Raw genomic sequence first — 15,671 nt, forward strand, 5'->3', positions numbered from 1 at the left:
GGAGATTTACATTTAACCAGTGAAATAACTTTGTATTTCTTCTGTGCGTTTCAGAAATCCCAGTGGTGAACCCCACAGCTGTGGTGAGCAGCACGGAGGAGCCAGCAGGTTAGTATACGTTCTGTGCACCTCGCCCATAAGCACCACCGCTTTATGAGAGGAACAAAAACATATTTTTTAATATTTCTGGACTTGAGTTTTAAGGTGTGGAATAAATATTAATGAAGGGTGGGTCCCGTCTTTTGAAGTCCTGCAAAAAGAACGAGTGCGCTGGGACCTGCAGAATTTTTCCATTGTCTTAAAAACCTGTGTCCTTGGCACAGTTTCCCCAACCGCTAACCTCAAGTTAGTGGAGCCGTGCTGGGCTCAAAATATAGCTGCAGCTTAAAGCCAAGGCCGACAGATAGGCAGGTGATTAGTTAGAATTTAGCTGGGAGATATAGTGGAAGGGAGAGTTTTGAGGCGTGAAAAGAGTGTTGGCAAGCGACTGGGGGGAAATTTGTTCAGTCTCCCCCTCCAAGTGTCCAATTTAGGCTCCGGTCAATTACCCTGCCCTTATTTTTCATTCTGCGGCCGTTTGATTTGAATGGCGGTGTTGATTTGGAAATGTTGATTCATTAGTGGGGTTTTTTTCATCATATATCATCACGCAGGCTGCAGCTTGCACCTCCCACTCTACCGCTGATACTTTCCTGGCTATTCAAAGTATATAGTTTTATTGTTTTTAGATATTTTCTCTTCTAAAAAATTAGATTTTGTCAGAAAGCTCACTGCAAAATTGCACTTTTCACTTTTGGTTGTCTTCTGTTTCAAAGGTTACAGTTTGAAGGTATGAGTTATAGAGCTACAGATGTATATAATGAACATATCAGATCTAATGGTATATAATGAGCAAACTGGTTTATATTAAAGGACTATTTGCTTATTTGCTTTCTTGCCAAGAGCTTGATGAAAAGACTTATAGCACTCACATGTCTGTAGGTAAATATTACGCAACATCTTAGCTTAGCATATAAACTGGAAACAGGAGAACAGCTAGCAAAATTCACCTACCTCTGCAGCTCTCAAATAAACATTTTCGAAAATTTGTTTAATCTGTATAAAATCTGCAGTGTAAAAACAGCGCGATCATATCAGTCAAGCGATTAGTCACACTACTTTACTTTTTGTACAGATTAAACAAATTAGATATAACACATTTTATTACCAGGCTAGCCGCTAAAATAAGCTAACTGGCTCCAGCTTTACTGCAGACATGAGACTGTTGTCAGCTTTCTCTCGGCAAGAAAGTGAATAAGCACAGTCCCAAAATTGTAGATACTAAATACATTAAGTAAATACATATATTGTGGATAATTTTCTCACATTTGCAGCTTCTTTAAACATGTACAGCCTCTCTAATTCTGTTTCCTCTCATTACTTGGGCCTCTGAGCCTTTTTAAAAAGCAAAAATGCACAGTCCAGCCCTTTCTTGTGTTTATTACTTCCCTGGGAAAATGTTACGGGGTCTAAAAACACAAGAGTTGTTGATCGCCAATTCACCTCAGGCTCTACCAAACACACCAGAGCACCCCCCCCCCATCTTTCTCCTTCCTAAACTACCATAGAACGAGCTTCGGCGGCAGAAACCTAAGGCCCCAAAATGTTTTTGTGTAAGGGGCGGTGGATGCAATTTGTCCTTGTCATGGCACAGTGAGAGGGGCTCAAGGGAAAGAGGGCATCGAGAGCCCCGGAGCCAATTGTGAGTGTTTTCAGTGGGCCGGTCTTCTGGGTCAGTGGGCGCGATTCACCAAGAGCTTTTCCAGGTGAACAGCCAGCAGTGAGAGACTCTTCATGGGAAAACACACACTGTCTCCCAGCCAGCGTTTCACCGCTGATACCTTCAGGCCAGCCACTGTATACCACACACACACACACACTCACACACTGGCTGTAATCTAATGAAATCCATGCACATCTCATACAAATGCATGCCTGTCACAGTTGCATGCACACTTACATGATAGTGATCTGTGCATGAAACCACACGCTCGCTTCTAATGAAAAAGACCTTAAGCAAGCTCCGAGATTTAATATCATTCATTTAAAGTCTGTGAGTAATGTGCAACACACATCCACCCACACGTGCACCTCTGCACCCGTCCACATCTACACCTCCGCTGCTCGTTTTTTTTAAAGTCGCCCTGTCTCGAGGTTATTGGAAGCTGCCATCTGCTCTCTTTCTCCCCTTCTTTCCTTTTCTCTCCTCTCTCTAGCTAATAAAATCTCCAGCGCTCTGATATACAGCCAAGCCTCCTGGACATTTTTATGGGCTCCTTGGTCCCCGGTTTCTTCCCCTCCTTCCATTGCTCCATCCGTCCTTCCCCAGAAAATGAGCAATGCAACACCCCAACTCTCATGCAACCCAGAAAGCGTAATTCCTCTCCCTCCTTTTTTCTAGCTGGGGCATTTCATGTCCAGCAGTTTTATTTGGTTTGGTTTGGGAAGCAACATGACTGAATGGTTTTCCTTTTGAAGGCAATGAGAGGCCTGACCGCAGATACCAGCCCAGTTACCAACATGTGGTTTTTTCAGTTTCATGCTCTGACGTTCCGAGCGAGCAGCACGGTCAGCTTCTCGCGTCCCTTCGCTAAAACGCACCGGAGCCATCTTGGAAAATGAGCTTCTTGGCATTCTCTACATTTTCAGTCCATCATTTTCATATTTTTTGTCTTAACTTTGTGTCCTTCTCATAGTTTTGTAATTGAAATAAGTGGATCCAAAATCCTATGGTTCATAAAATTCAGTGGCACCAAGTCAAGTCTGGTAGAGCCTTGCTAATGATCAACAGTGTCTCTTTCTTTCTTGTCACGGCTCCAGTAGCAGTAGTTACCATGAGCACAATTTAAAAAACACAGTGCAAGGCTTTAAATTTAATGTTATCGATTTCTAGCATGAGCACTTTCATCTGCTTTTGAGCATTCGTTTAATTTTGCCTTCTTTGATCCCCCTTCCCTCAGCTCTCAGCTCATGGGAAACATATTTCATGATCAGAGAGAAGCAAAGCTTTTGTTGAGATGACAAAATAAATATTCCAGGATCACAAGACTCAAAACTTGGGGAATTATTATTTGCATGTGCTCCATGTGACTTTGCATCTCCAGCATTCTTGGTCCATAGAGAGTGTTGCCTACATTGTCACTGTTACAAATAAATTCAGTTATTATTGTAATTAGATTGAGAAATTTAAGATTCTATCAAGCTGAGAAACATGCTCATAGACACACAACATCTAAACCAAACCAAGGCTGTAGTTAGAGTCAGTGAAGACGGGATCTGACATTGGTCACTCCGCCACGAGATCCATTTTAACTGTCACAATGGTAATCACAACACCTCATCACTGCCAGCTCCACCTATGAGTGGTCGGCAGAGGTCATCCGTCCAGTGTGTGGTCTCAGCCGTCACGCTGGCAGCGGAGCTCTACTCGCATACACCCAACCATGACCCGCTCTGTCTTTCTTCAAGATCCCAGAAAACATGTCAAGCTGAACACTTTTACTACTCTGGTATGTTTCACATGCCTCCCAGCGCCGGCTGTTGCCGGAGTTTAATGTGTGATTTGTCTAAGTTGCATTTTAGCACACAGAAACCAAACCAGGCTCAGCATACTCCAACCTGCTCCAGTTTCCCTCGCAGCCCTTGTCCCTGTCAGTGAATATATATTGCCGTGAGAGTGAGTGTGAATGAGCATGCTCGCCACAAGGTTATAAAACGGTACAAGTAGGCCTACAACAACTTTGGTGTGCGTGCATGTTGCAGAAACAAGCACGTAGTGATTTATTTTGATGCTGCTGAGTGTTTTTATTGGTGGTTTCACAGCGTATAACAGTTTACAATGTTTAGTCACACTAACTTTGCATTACAGATGTGTTGGTTGCTATTTATGTGCTACAAGAACACATGCATCATAATGCACTTTGAAGCGGTGTGAAACAGTCCTAAAATGTAACCTTTTGGCAAAGCTTCAAATTTCAAGTGTGTAAGTGTCCCTTTATGTGTGACATTTGAATTCTGTTAAGTATTGTGAAGAAGATCTGTGGAGTTACAGCCTGCATTACAGGACTGAATGATGGTTGTTCTTGTTTTTGAAGATTGTGAGTCCTATTGTAAACCAGTGAAGGGCAACCTGAAGATCAACATGAAGAAATATTGCAAGAAGGATTATGGTAAGAGAGTAGAATGAATTTTCAGGCACAATGAATAAATGCACTGTACTGGAGTACTGACCTGAGTGTATTTCTGCCCCCAGCTGTCCAGGTGAACGTGCTAGACATGGAGACAGTGGGGGACTGGGCCAAGTTCTCAGTTAACGTGGTGTCCGTGTATAAAAGCCGCGGCGAGCCCCTGAAGCGAGGCGACAACATCCTGTGGGTGCACATGAAGGACCTGGCCTGCAAATGTCCCAAGATCCAGATGAGCAAGCGGTTCCTGGTGATGGGCGGCAGCGACGGTGGAACGGGCACAGGGGCGGGTCCAGGAGTCGGGCCTGGGGCCGGAGCCGCCAGTCCGGGGGCCGAGCGCGTGGGCCTAATGGCCGATAAGAACAGCCTGGTGATCCAGTGGAGGGACGTTTGGACGAGACGCCTGCGGAAGTTCCAGCGCAAAGAGAAGAAGGGGAAGTGCAGCAAAGCGTGATGGGGAAAGGGGGCGTCATCCCTACCTCTCCCTCCATCGCCCACCTTCATGAACCCTTACCCAGCGATCTCCCCCTCCTCCCCCTGACTCCTTTGTCTTCCCCCATCACGGGAACACTGCACATTAGAAAGACTGCATGTACCCTACCTGTTTTAAGGACCACGGTTTGTGTATATTGTATAATTATTTTCCTTTTTATTTTTCAAGTTGTGAAAAATAAAAAGGAAAATAATAATAATAATCTTTGTTATGTCAGTTTATGTCCAATTGGTTTGCCTTAAAAAGGGACCATTAAAAAGGGTATGAAGTGTAGACACAAGCAGACGCCATTCCCTCCCTCAACGACGACAGCGGAAATGTCCACTCGTCCCCCAGCTGCACCCCCCTCCCGACCCTCAGCCTCCGCCTCCTCCCGTTAAGACTGACTGTCTCCTGCCACTTTGTTTGACATATAAAACTACCAGTGCTCACACTTCACACACGTCTGAGGATTTTATTCAAGTGTTTGTCACTCCAGAGACTGACTGATTTCAGCAACAAGACAAGCTGCTCGTCCTCAGCTTGGCCTCCTCACGTTTCATTGTTGAAACAAACTCAACTCGGATCGGCACGAGCTGCGCCACCTGACAACTTATCAACGTTCGCTGTCCATAAAAAAAGGGGTCTCCAGGCCTCCGCAGCAACTTCTCCAGACTGTATCCGTAAAACTCGTGTCCCGTGAGGAACCAAGGGCTCCCTTTGCAGGGACGATTTCCACAGCAAACCTCACCACCACTGCTGCTGCCACCAGACAGCCCTCACAGAATAAACTGCTCATGTAGGCTGTTATATCTGCAAGTATTCGATGCCACTGCTCATAGTAGAGTTTATATTCTTCATGTGGCTACGTTTTATCTCATCCATCCATATCCCAGCCATATCCTTATTTGAGATGTACTTTTTTTTTTGTTTCATTTTAGGCAGAACAAACCCTGTTAGCATGTGTGAGTCACATTCCAGGCCTCCGGGGCTGTGCCTCTTCACCACTAGCCCCCCTCTCATGAGTGGTTTGTAAAGTCATGCATCACCATCATGACTCATTGCTGTCACTTTTTCTGGAAGACAGATTAAGCGGTGTGGACAAATGGCTGGAATTTCAGAACAATACCAATATTTCCAAGGAGCCTCTTTGCTTTATGGATAATGTCTTCCGCTGGGTAGTGGCCTTCCAGATGTTGCTGTGTGGCCGATGCCATTTCTTTGTATTTAAATGTCTGAACATTTTCCTGATGTGTCTAGTGACTGGCAGGCTTTTGTTTGCCAAAATAAGAGATTGAAACGAGAGTTCCTTTTCATGCAGTAAAGAGAAAACAAAGTCGGATAAACAACATAGTTGTGTTTTCTCGAGCATATTTTGACAAAATGAATGAGGCTGGAAAGTTTTTAGTGCTCACTGATTGTATTATGACATGAGAGGATCATATTTCATTCCTCATGTGCTTTGTTATGTTTGCATGTTTGTGGTTTTTGCTGGTCCATCAAAACCCTACAGTGAGCAGAGCAAGACCTAAACCAATACGAGCATCAAGATCCAAAGGAAAACTTCCCGAGTCATCTTCCCCCACTTGCCCACCCCAACGCAGCCCCTGTCATCCTCTGCCAAATAAGCATAGTCCGTTTTTAAATTCAATTATGAGACGATGGAAGTCAGGACCATCGAAAACCACAGAGAGACCCGTCTGGTTGCTCTCAAGCTTTTTATCTGCCTCTTGCTGTTATTTCATTTTGTAAAGCACATTACAATTTATTTAAACAGCGCAAGATAAACACACCGTTTTGAGGGGCACATCAAGCTAGCGCAGCAGTGAGTGTGCCGACAGGCATGTCATGCTAGCTCGTGGTTACGCTTCTCTGGCTGCGGTGGTATGTTTGGTTTGTCACTCTTCCAAAAGTGTCTCTCCTCTGCTCTCCTCCCCGTGTCAGCCGCCACTCTCCCCAAACACCCCTTTTAACCCGTTTTGCATGTTGTGTACTCAGTGTTTTAGATAAGCGACGGCACAGAGGGAGGCTGCCAGAGCTCCTGCACTGCCGTTCTTGTTTTCGCGTCTTCCGAGAATGTATGTGAAACTGTGAAGAACACACTCGCGTGGTCTGATTGTAAGTGTTCATGAAATAATGTCACCAAGCTTAAGAATGTGGATGCCATGACAGTTGATGCTCCCATGATAAACTATGAACAGGGTTGGGTGTTGTTCAGATGATTGTGGATCTTCATGCTGCGCATCTGTCGGCCTCGTGATGGCATTTTGATTATCGAATCCAAAAACAACCCGCAACCAAAATGAGTTATCGCCCGCCATGATTTCTGGCGTGTGAGAAAGAGAGCAGCACTGCATCCAGGGCACAATTCCCACCGGTGGAATTTCAAAATTTACAAAAATGCAGAACCAAACAGTCAATTATTTGTGCATCAGACAGGTGCTGCTACAGTAGCACCGGTCCCCTCGCCTTGGTATGTGAGTATGGTGTGACACGTTATGATGGATGGTCAAATGACGTGCCAGTGAGGCCTCTCTGGCGCTCAACCCCTCCGACACACTCGCGGAGGAACCGCAGTGTCCTTGAATCTGGGCTTCAGATTCGGCGATGTAAGAATCGCACAGAATCCCTCTTTTTTTCTGCCTACTGGCTCTCTGATTCCCTTTTCTTCAGCGCCCACCCTGAATGTTGGAATAAAGATAAGAAGTAAGAGCGAGCCAGATGTTTGAGGGGTGGAAACGGAGTCTTGTGAAAGCTATTTAGTGAGCCTCATAGGGAGAGCCGTCCTGTTGTTTTACGTTAACAAGCCCAGCAGCTTGGCAGCGGAACTGAGGCCATAACTGCTTTGCTTTGCCCCACCCCCCTTTCCAGTATTTATAGCATTCACAGGTGTGTGTGTGTGTGTATGAATGCGTGTGTGTAATTAACCCTACCCAAGTAAACAAGTGATGTGCACTTGAACTGAACGTGCAGAGAGGTGAAGAGAGCTCTCATTTGACGGCAGACTTTTGGGGCGACAAAGGCCCTCAGCCACCGTTGAACGTTTGTCCGACCAGCCCATGATGAAGAATTATCATTTCTATTTTCCTGGTATGATTCCCACTTTGTTTCTCTTTCGCTTCCATCTCGCCGTGTTTAATAAATCCTGACACATTTTTAATGTTGTAAATATGTACTGAACTGCCTCTGCCATTTATGTTGTCTTTCGTGAAGCGTCACTTGGCCTGGGATGACTCACGTGTATGGATGTACAAACCAGATGATGTTATATGGATGTAGAAACCAGAAACATATGCTTTTGTGATCACGACCAGAAGATGTGGTTCAGTTATTACACAGAATGTATTCCTTTTGGTTTTATGTTGTTTCCAGACAACAACCGCCCAATTGTAAATGACTTTGAGGGGAATCGAGTGAAAATGTGACACGGGCTGATCGGACCCTCTGCTTTTCCCATCGAGGCACAGCCGGGAACTGACACCACCACTTTCTGTTACATTAACGTCCTGGGAATAATGTTTCGCTCACGCAAAAACTACCCACCGACCTTCCCTGGGGAGCAAAAGGGATTCTTCCCTCAGTTCAGTCCTGCTCTTCGCTTCCGTTATATCAAAGTCTTCCTTGTACATTTTCCTCTGAGGCAATGAACCACTGACTTTTTAATCTAAATGATAAAAAAAATAAATTATTAGTTAATGAGCTGTGTGTTGTTTTGATCATCTGTCTCGTTAATTGCAGTCATTAGTGAGCTGCGGAAATAATATCAAATTGATATGTGTGTGTTTCCCATTGGAAAGTATTCTCACATACAGTGGCCGCTGCTCTGTTTCCACTCACGGGGGCTAGACTGGGGAAGAAGGGGGCAGTGTGGCTCCCCTCTATGAACAGAGCAAGAGCTAAAGCTCTGTAAATAAACAGTGAGGCACACACACACTTGAATGTGCACCTCGCCTCGGAGGAAACCCAACTCCAGAGTCAGGTCCGACGCAGGAAACTCCTTACTCCCTTTCCCTCCCCCTCCTCTCTCACCTACAGTCTCCTCTCTCCTCGTCTCCCCACCCTCTAACCAAACAGGCCAGCTCCATCCATCCTCCTGAAGGTAAATTACAGGAAGGCGACCATTTATCATCGCTCTCCCCAGGCATGGCCATCAAGGCTTTGAGAGTAGAGGCTGCTGAGATTGTCTGGTCAGACACACACAGACACACACACACACGCACACACACACCATGACATATGTCTCTGCATCCAGCCCATCCGTCCTGGACGTCCTGGCATCCTGTCATCAGCTTCCATTCCCCATTACCCCACAACGGTTTAAATGTCAAACAAACAAATGGACAGTGGGGATCCAGATGTATGGTCCTATGAGAGATTTAGCTACAGGAGTAGAGTCGAGGTTGAGTCTTAGTGAGACTCCACTCCCTCTGATAGATACTTACTTCACAGGATTGATTGAAAGCTGCTAGTTTGAATTATCAGAGACCCTCTTCAGATCTCTTTCCATCTCCCTTTGTCTCCGTCTCTCTCCCTCGCTGCTGAGACAGCGGACAGAGTCCAACGCCCAGTGATGCATTTCACCCCGCAGGATGTTCTCAGGCTTGTGAAGTTCTTCTTTCTTTCAGTTTCTCTGCATCAACTGACTTACTTGTGCGCAAATTCACACAAGAACAAAACTGCAAAATGCATGTTGTCAGCAGGACGGTAGGATGGAGAAAGGAGGTGTTCATTAAGATGTGAGCACATTAAGAAGCATGAATGTTAAGGCTCATGGAAGTCCAACTAGACATATCTCAACAGAATGAATGTAGTCTCTTTGAGTGATGACCTTAAAATGATGTAGGATCACGCCCCCGTCCTCCACTGTGGTCTTTGGGCACTGTGGTTGACCCCCTTTCAATCTACTAACAGGCTCCTGCAACACTATTGTATGTCTTCCAGGATATGTAAGACAGCTTACCTACTGTTACTGTTGGAAGTATGCCTCTGCACCAGTATATCAAAATCACCCGCCAGACTTGAAACCTGTTTTCTTGCACTTGTAAAGTCACTGCTTTGACCTTCATCAACACCCTGTGTCTCGCTCATTGTTCTGTTGTGTCTCCTGCTGCCGCGGTGCGTTGGCCTGCGTTAGCTTGCAACATCCTCGGCTGTTTCTCCCTCTGCCTCTGCCAACAAAAACCGCTTCTCCAGTTCCTCCTTGATAAATGTGTATTTGCTGGCATCCTGCTGCATAAAGACATGAGGGGCACTCCTTGCGCTCATCATCAGTTATAACTGTAATAAAATGGATAAAGAGAGAGTTATATTGATTGCTGTCCCTTTCCTACAACTGTGTAAAATGATAACTCTTGAAGCGTGTTTGGGAAGCCTCCTCTGTGTTTGCCAGAGAAAACGGAGCTGGCTGGTCTGGGAGAGAGCGCTGGAAAAGAGCAAAGCAGATCCGGCCAAATACTGTCCATTCTTCCCCCTCCCTCTCCTACTGACATTCACACACACACACCCACGCAAACACACACCACCCAGCGGCAGACGAGGGGGGCTTACCAATCGTGCTTTCATAAGCTGCCAAAGCGGCTTCATTGGCTTTAAATGGAGCCTCATTACCACTGTGCTTCAAAGCTCGACAACGGCATTTTCCAGCATGGGGTCTCTCTCTCTCTTTCTGTGTGTGTGTGTGTGTAGGTCTGTTTCCTAAATCTTCTCCTTTCCCTAATGCGCTTCTTTTTGCCACATTCACGACTTTCCATTCTAATGATGACTTATTTCCCTTTTTTACTTCTTTTTCCCCTCCATCTCGTTCCCCTCAGTGACAGTGAACGCATGTGTGAATATCTGAATCTGTCTGTGAACACTCACGTATGCTCCTCTGTGAGTGTGTGTGGGTCACCAAGTACTAACCCCCCCCCCGAAAACCGCAAAAAATGTGGCGAGAAATCTGTGTGGACCAAGATCATAAATATTCAGAGGTGAAGGTCTGATCGCTCTCTCTCTCTTTCTGCTGCATGTCTTTTCTCTGAGTGAAACCAGCTGTCGTCTGAAGAGACACCACTCCCTCTGGAACTGACAACACGCGTGACAATGACCACACCTCCGCCCGCACATCTGTCGTCCTTCAATCTCTCCATCTCCCCGTCTTTCCACTGAACTGAAAAAGCGCATTTCATCCCTCCTCTTCTCACTTTCAACCCATCCGATCTTTAGGCCAACAAATGGGCCAATCGCGTCCGTGAGACTCACGGACAATTTTCCAGACACAAACACACAGTGTCGAGGATTGTGAGGGACTGCTGTTGCACAAAACTGGATTCAGTGTTCCTTTGTTGGTCTTTTTTATTGGAGAAACAAACTTTATTGGGCCAGTGAGTGATTGAAAATGAGTGAGGAATAGGGGGTAATTTAAAACCAGTGTGGTCCCTGATAGAAGCATTGTGCCGCACAAGCCTGCTCCTAATCCGCCCCTCAGCTTTGTGTTTGATTGGGTACTGTTGAAAATGGGGATGAGTCTGCCTCTTCAAAGCCTGTAACATAAGAGGAATGTGTGCATGTGTGTGTGTGCACTGCCCATGTATTAAGGTGATCACAAAAAGCGGATTGTGTGCAGATGGACAAATAGAAATTACAATGCTAAACTTTGCATATTTGTTGAGTTGTCTCACTTACTATGGCACATTTTAATAGCTTTTCTTCAAGAATTACAATCCTGGCTTTGGGGCCGAGTAATTATTAAACTCTCACACCAATGTGAGCGCAAACATTTTTAATGATGTATAAAAAACACTTTGAGTTTGTTGCGGTGCTGTGTTTGGCCGAGAGTACGCTCCATCTGATCTTGGTGGGCTACTCCAGGATCAAGCCTGGGGTCGTTTTTTTGATTTGGGAAAAGACTGGATACAGAAATCAGAGAGTGTCTTGGCTTTGATTTTGCCAAGGTCTGAGGAGAGAGGAATGTCAAAAAGATAACTCTCCCTGCACTCTTTAAAAGAGAGTTTAGCTGGACCGGATGACAGATGGAGAGGATCCAGTGTGAAGGATCAATTAATCATCTGTACAGAACATACACTTCATCAAACCAGATTAACTGAATAGAATCATGAGGAAAATACTCGCATAGCAGCGTATGATGAGTCCCACATTTTATAGAAGAAATGTACTCTGAATTATTACATCTCAGAGAGTGTTATTCATTCATACTTTACAAGTGATGACAGACTGATTGGTGAAAATGTGCCATTTGAGGAGTATCCATGCTGAATTGGCTTTGAGTTTTGTCGGTCGTCTCGGCCAAACATTTGATTAAATATGCATAATTTAGTGGTGAACTAGGGGGCAAGCGCTGTTTAAAGAAATCTGACTCATTTTTTGGAAGACATATACACAGTTTCTTTATAAATGGACAGAGAGAAACATGTTTTGTCCTGAAGAGCCAGGGAGGAATGGTGTTGACAATATGTCTTCAAGCATTTTCCAAAGAAATCTGGCTCTGGACTGAATATAATCTGAGATAAGACCCGGGGTCAGTGATTTTTCCAATTAAAAAAAAAATAGCTTTCCTTCCTTTCTGGAGTGAAATTAGCTTAAAATGTGTCTTTTTTCTCTCTCTCTCTTCATCTTTCAATGCTCTGGAGTTTTCCATTTCTCACTAATAAAACAAAACTAGATTTAGTTTTTCCTTTCCTTTTTCCTCTAGGCTCAGGCCCTCTTTCAGCTCTACACCTCAGGCTATACTGTACCGTACTGCGTTAGGCTGGGCCGATCCACTTCAGGCCCCATCTGTTGGCATTTAGCACCAGCTTCCCCGCCTCTGCACTGATCTCCGGTCTACATTAACTGCCCTAATTTGTCTGCCAAAGCCCACTCTGATTGCTACCATGTGATGTTATGTGAAAGGTGAGGGATGCCTACTTATCTGTGAAGACGGACAGCGAGAAAGAGCAGGGAGGGGGTTCAAAACAAGAGAGGGCGAGCAGGGCCTGAGAAAAAAAGGGTTGAGGGGGGAGAGGAAAGTGATTGGAGAATGACAAGATGAACAGAGACCACATGACAGGATCGGGACGAGATGAGAAGAATGGGCAGCGGTTAAGACAGCTCATGAAATGTGTAAAAAGTGACCCATGTGGTTTTGATGGTTTGGTGACGACAGGGGCCCTCCCTCCAGAGACCACTAAGACAGTGATGAGACTGTCATCAAGCTCCACTGGCCACCAGGACTCCAGTCATGCTTCAATGTCTGCAGGCCAACACGACCCACCAACTTCCTCTTTTGAAATCAGCCCTGAAACTTTTTCTCTTCCTGCTTGTCCGCTTCTCAAGAAAAGGACCTGGAGGCTTTTCCATGCCAGTGGGAATTGGAGTGGAGATCTAGGCTGGTCTTAAGTGAAGCTGTGTTTTGAGTTTAACGCTAACATCAGCAGTCTAACATGCTCCCATTGACAATGTTTACATGCTGGTGTTTGGCAGGCGTAATGTTTACCTTGTTCACCTTCTAAACTTGGGATACTAGCATGCTAGCGTTTGCTTTTTAGCAAAATGAACAGCTGAGGCTGATGGGAATGTCATTAGATTTGCAAGCAGTTGAGGGAAATTTTGATCAGATGATGGCACAAGACGAAAAGTCAGAGGATGACCAAAGTTATTACAATTCATCTTGAGGGGGGCATGAATCTCTGTGCAACATTTCATGTACACTTCAGTCTGAACCAAAATGGTTGACCGCCCTTGATCGATGCAAGTAGCAAGGCTAAAAACAGTTAGAGCTTAAAAAGAGTTCAAATCCAGCATAACATCTCTCCTCTGCACACCTGGTTGGGGTTCAGAGTTCAAGGATCCAACAAGCACTTCATTTCAAGCTTTGGTGCTTTAATTAAGCTATGCCTCAACAGCATCTTCGGTCCATGTTACTCAGGCTACAGAATGTACGTCTGAGCCCCAGTCGACATCATGTGACAGACTTTCCCGCACTATCACCACTGTCAAAGGGCTAGAAAAAGGCCCAGCAAAGCTTCCCCACAGGCAGCAACCTGCTCCTCCCGAGCCTCAGTCCAGCTGTGGCGGCAAGCCTGGTGTGACTTGAGCTGCTCACCAGGACTTGTTTCTGCTGTTAGAACTCTCTACTCAGGGACCCATCACAGCCAATGATTTGTTCCTCCACCAAGTCTAAATCATGGATATTTGCACTTTAATATGTTGATGTAACGTGAAAAACAGTCAGAGAGCAAAGGCCTTGATCCATGCTTGCTTTCTCTATTGCTTTTTGACAGTCTTGACATTCAATCACTCACTGGCCCAATAAAGTTGTGTCATTTACAGACCTGGTGACCATTAAAACCAACGTCAAACTGTGCTGCATCTGACAAAATGAGCTGTGGCTCCAGAGCAGCATCACAGATGTGGTGTCCATCCACATAATGTCTTTCATTAACACAAATCATGGTAATTTACAGATATAGTAAATTCAAATAATCAATTAGAGGCGATAGGGTGGTGAGATTGGGAGAGAGGACATTTTGAGGGGGAATGCTTCCTAAGGGAGCAGAGGGGCACCCTTCCTCCCCCCGTCCACCGGAGGAAGTTCTGGACAACCAGGGCCTTGTGTCTGCCAGGGAAAGCAGGAATCAAGCTCTTGGTTCAACAACACAGGCACCTGTGAAAATATGGGCAGCACACCACGTATCAAACCAAATAAACTCACCTTGGCGTGGAGCGAGGGCACGCTCTGATGACAGATGCCACTCGGCAGCCGCGCCCGCAGGCCAATAAAACACCTCGCTAGCCTTATGGTAGAGCTAAGGAATAGATCTGGTTTTCATGGCATAGGGGTTTCATTTATGTAATGGCGTCAGTATTCAGATTCTGGTTGAAGCACAAACGGACGCCTAAAAAAGTTGACGGTTAAACTGTATGAAGGGCTCTGCACTGCCAAGCATAAATGACTGCCACCTATGGCATGGCTACACAGAAATTACAACTTCAGCAGTTGTAAAACACCAACGTACACACATAATGAGTGACTGAGGCTGCAATCATTTTTAATAAAAGCAAATTCCTATGAGTGTATGTCACAGTTCAGCGGCTAGCAGGACCCAAGGCCTGACACGGTGCTATGAAGCCAGAGGAAACCACACTTCCTGTCCTCTACTCCTGTTTCTTGAGCGGTAATGGCTGAAGCCAAGATACGGCCAGGGCAACACAAGCGGTGGCTGCGTGTAGTAGAACCAGGCCGCAAAATAAGAAAGTTGTCACAATTTACTTTGGCACCTTAACCTCAGGCCGGCATTACCGCCACCGACTGAGTCCGCCAGTTGCTCAAAAACACACATGACATGCTAGGCAGGATATCCAGAAACAGGCAAGGACCATCCTGGCATGATCCATTCCCGTTTCCTTTTCCTCCTGACAGGCATAATGAAAGAGTCATGCTTGGCAAAATGTTTGGAGTGGTGCGGGGTGTTGGTAAACCACTCGTTGCAGGGGAAGAAAAGGCACCTTATTGTGCAAACAGGAGTGACTGGAAAAACAATCCATACCAGCGCCATAGAGCAGAAACTCAGAACCACTGGCTGCATGACCAGACCTAAAACCTTTGAGCCTTGCATCCGGGAAGCTTGACTGCAAAGCATTACACAAATTGTTTCCATCATAATGTTCAGTGAACCTGTTTAAATCACTTTTTACACTGACGTTGGTATATTATTAATGATTATGTTAACCTCATGGTTTCCGCTGTGTGAAGAAGTTTAGCTTGGAATGTGAAACCTACAGTGTTTGGCCCCACTAAAGCAATTCATAAATGACGCGAAGATGAGACGAAACTGTTTGCTTTGAAGCTACTGGCCAAAGGGCAAAATGCAGGCATACAAACCTTACCACACAATACAAGAGCAATGATATTCTGAGATATGGCACCGAGCAATAGACGGCATCTTTGACTAATGCTCCACCTGAATGTGCACCTGTCTGAGCTATCCCAGAAACCT

General features: G+C 45.4%; 1 protein-coding gene across 1 annotated transcript in view; it reads left to right on the forward strand.

Annotated features, from left to right (window-relative positions):
- The window catches only part of ntn2 (netrin 2), a 41,621-nt gene extending 33,281 nt beyond the window's left edge, over positions 1–8,340 (forward strand). Inside the window, exons 5-7 of the mRNA XM_041962585.1 lie at positions 55–108; positions 4,134–4,208; positions 4,292–8,340. Coding sequence (XP_041818519.1) covers positions 55–108; positions 4,134–4,208; positions 4,292–4,677 — 515 coding nt within the window. The 3' untranslated portion in view covers positions 4,678–8,340. The remainder of the gene's footprint in view (positions 1–54; positions 109–4,133; positions 4,209–4,291) is intronic.
- Positions 8,341–15,671: the final 7,331 nt, after the last annotated feature.

Source organism: Chelmon rostratus, chromosome 21 (assembly GCF_017976325.1).
Source record: "Chelmon rostratus isolate fCheRos1 chromosome 21, fCheRos1.pri, whole genome shotgun sequence".
Lineage (NCBI taxonomy): Eukaryota > Metazoa > Chordata > Actinopteri > Chaetodontiformes > Chaetodontidae > Chelmon > Chelmon rostratus.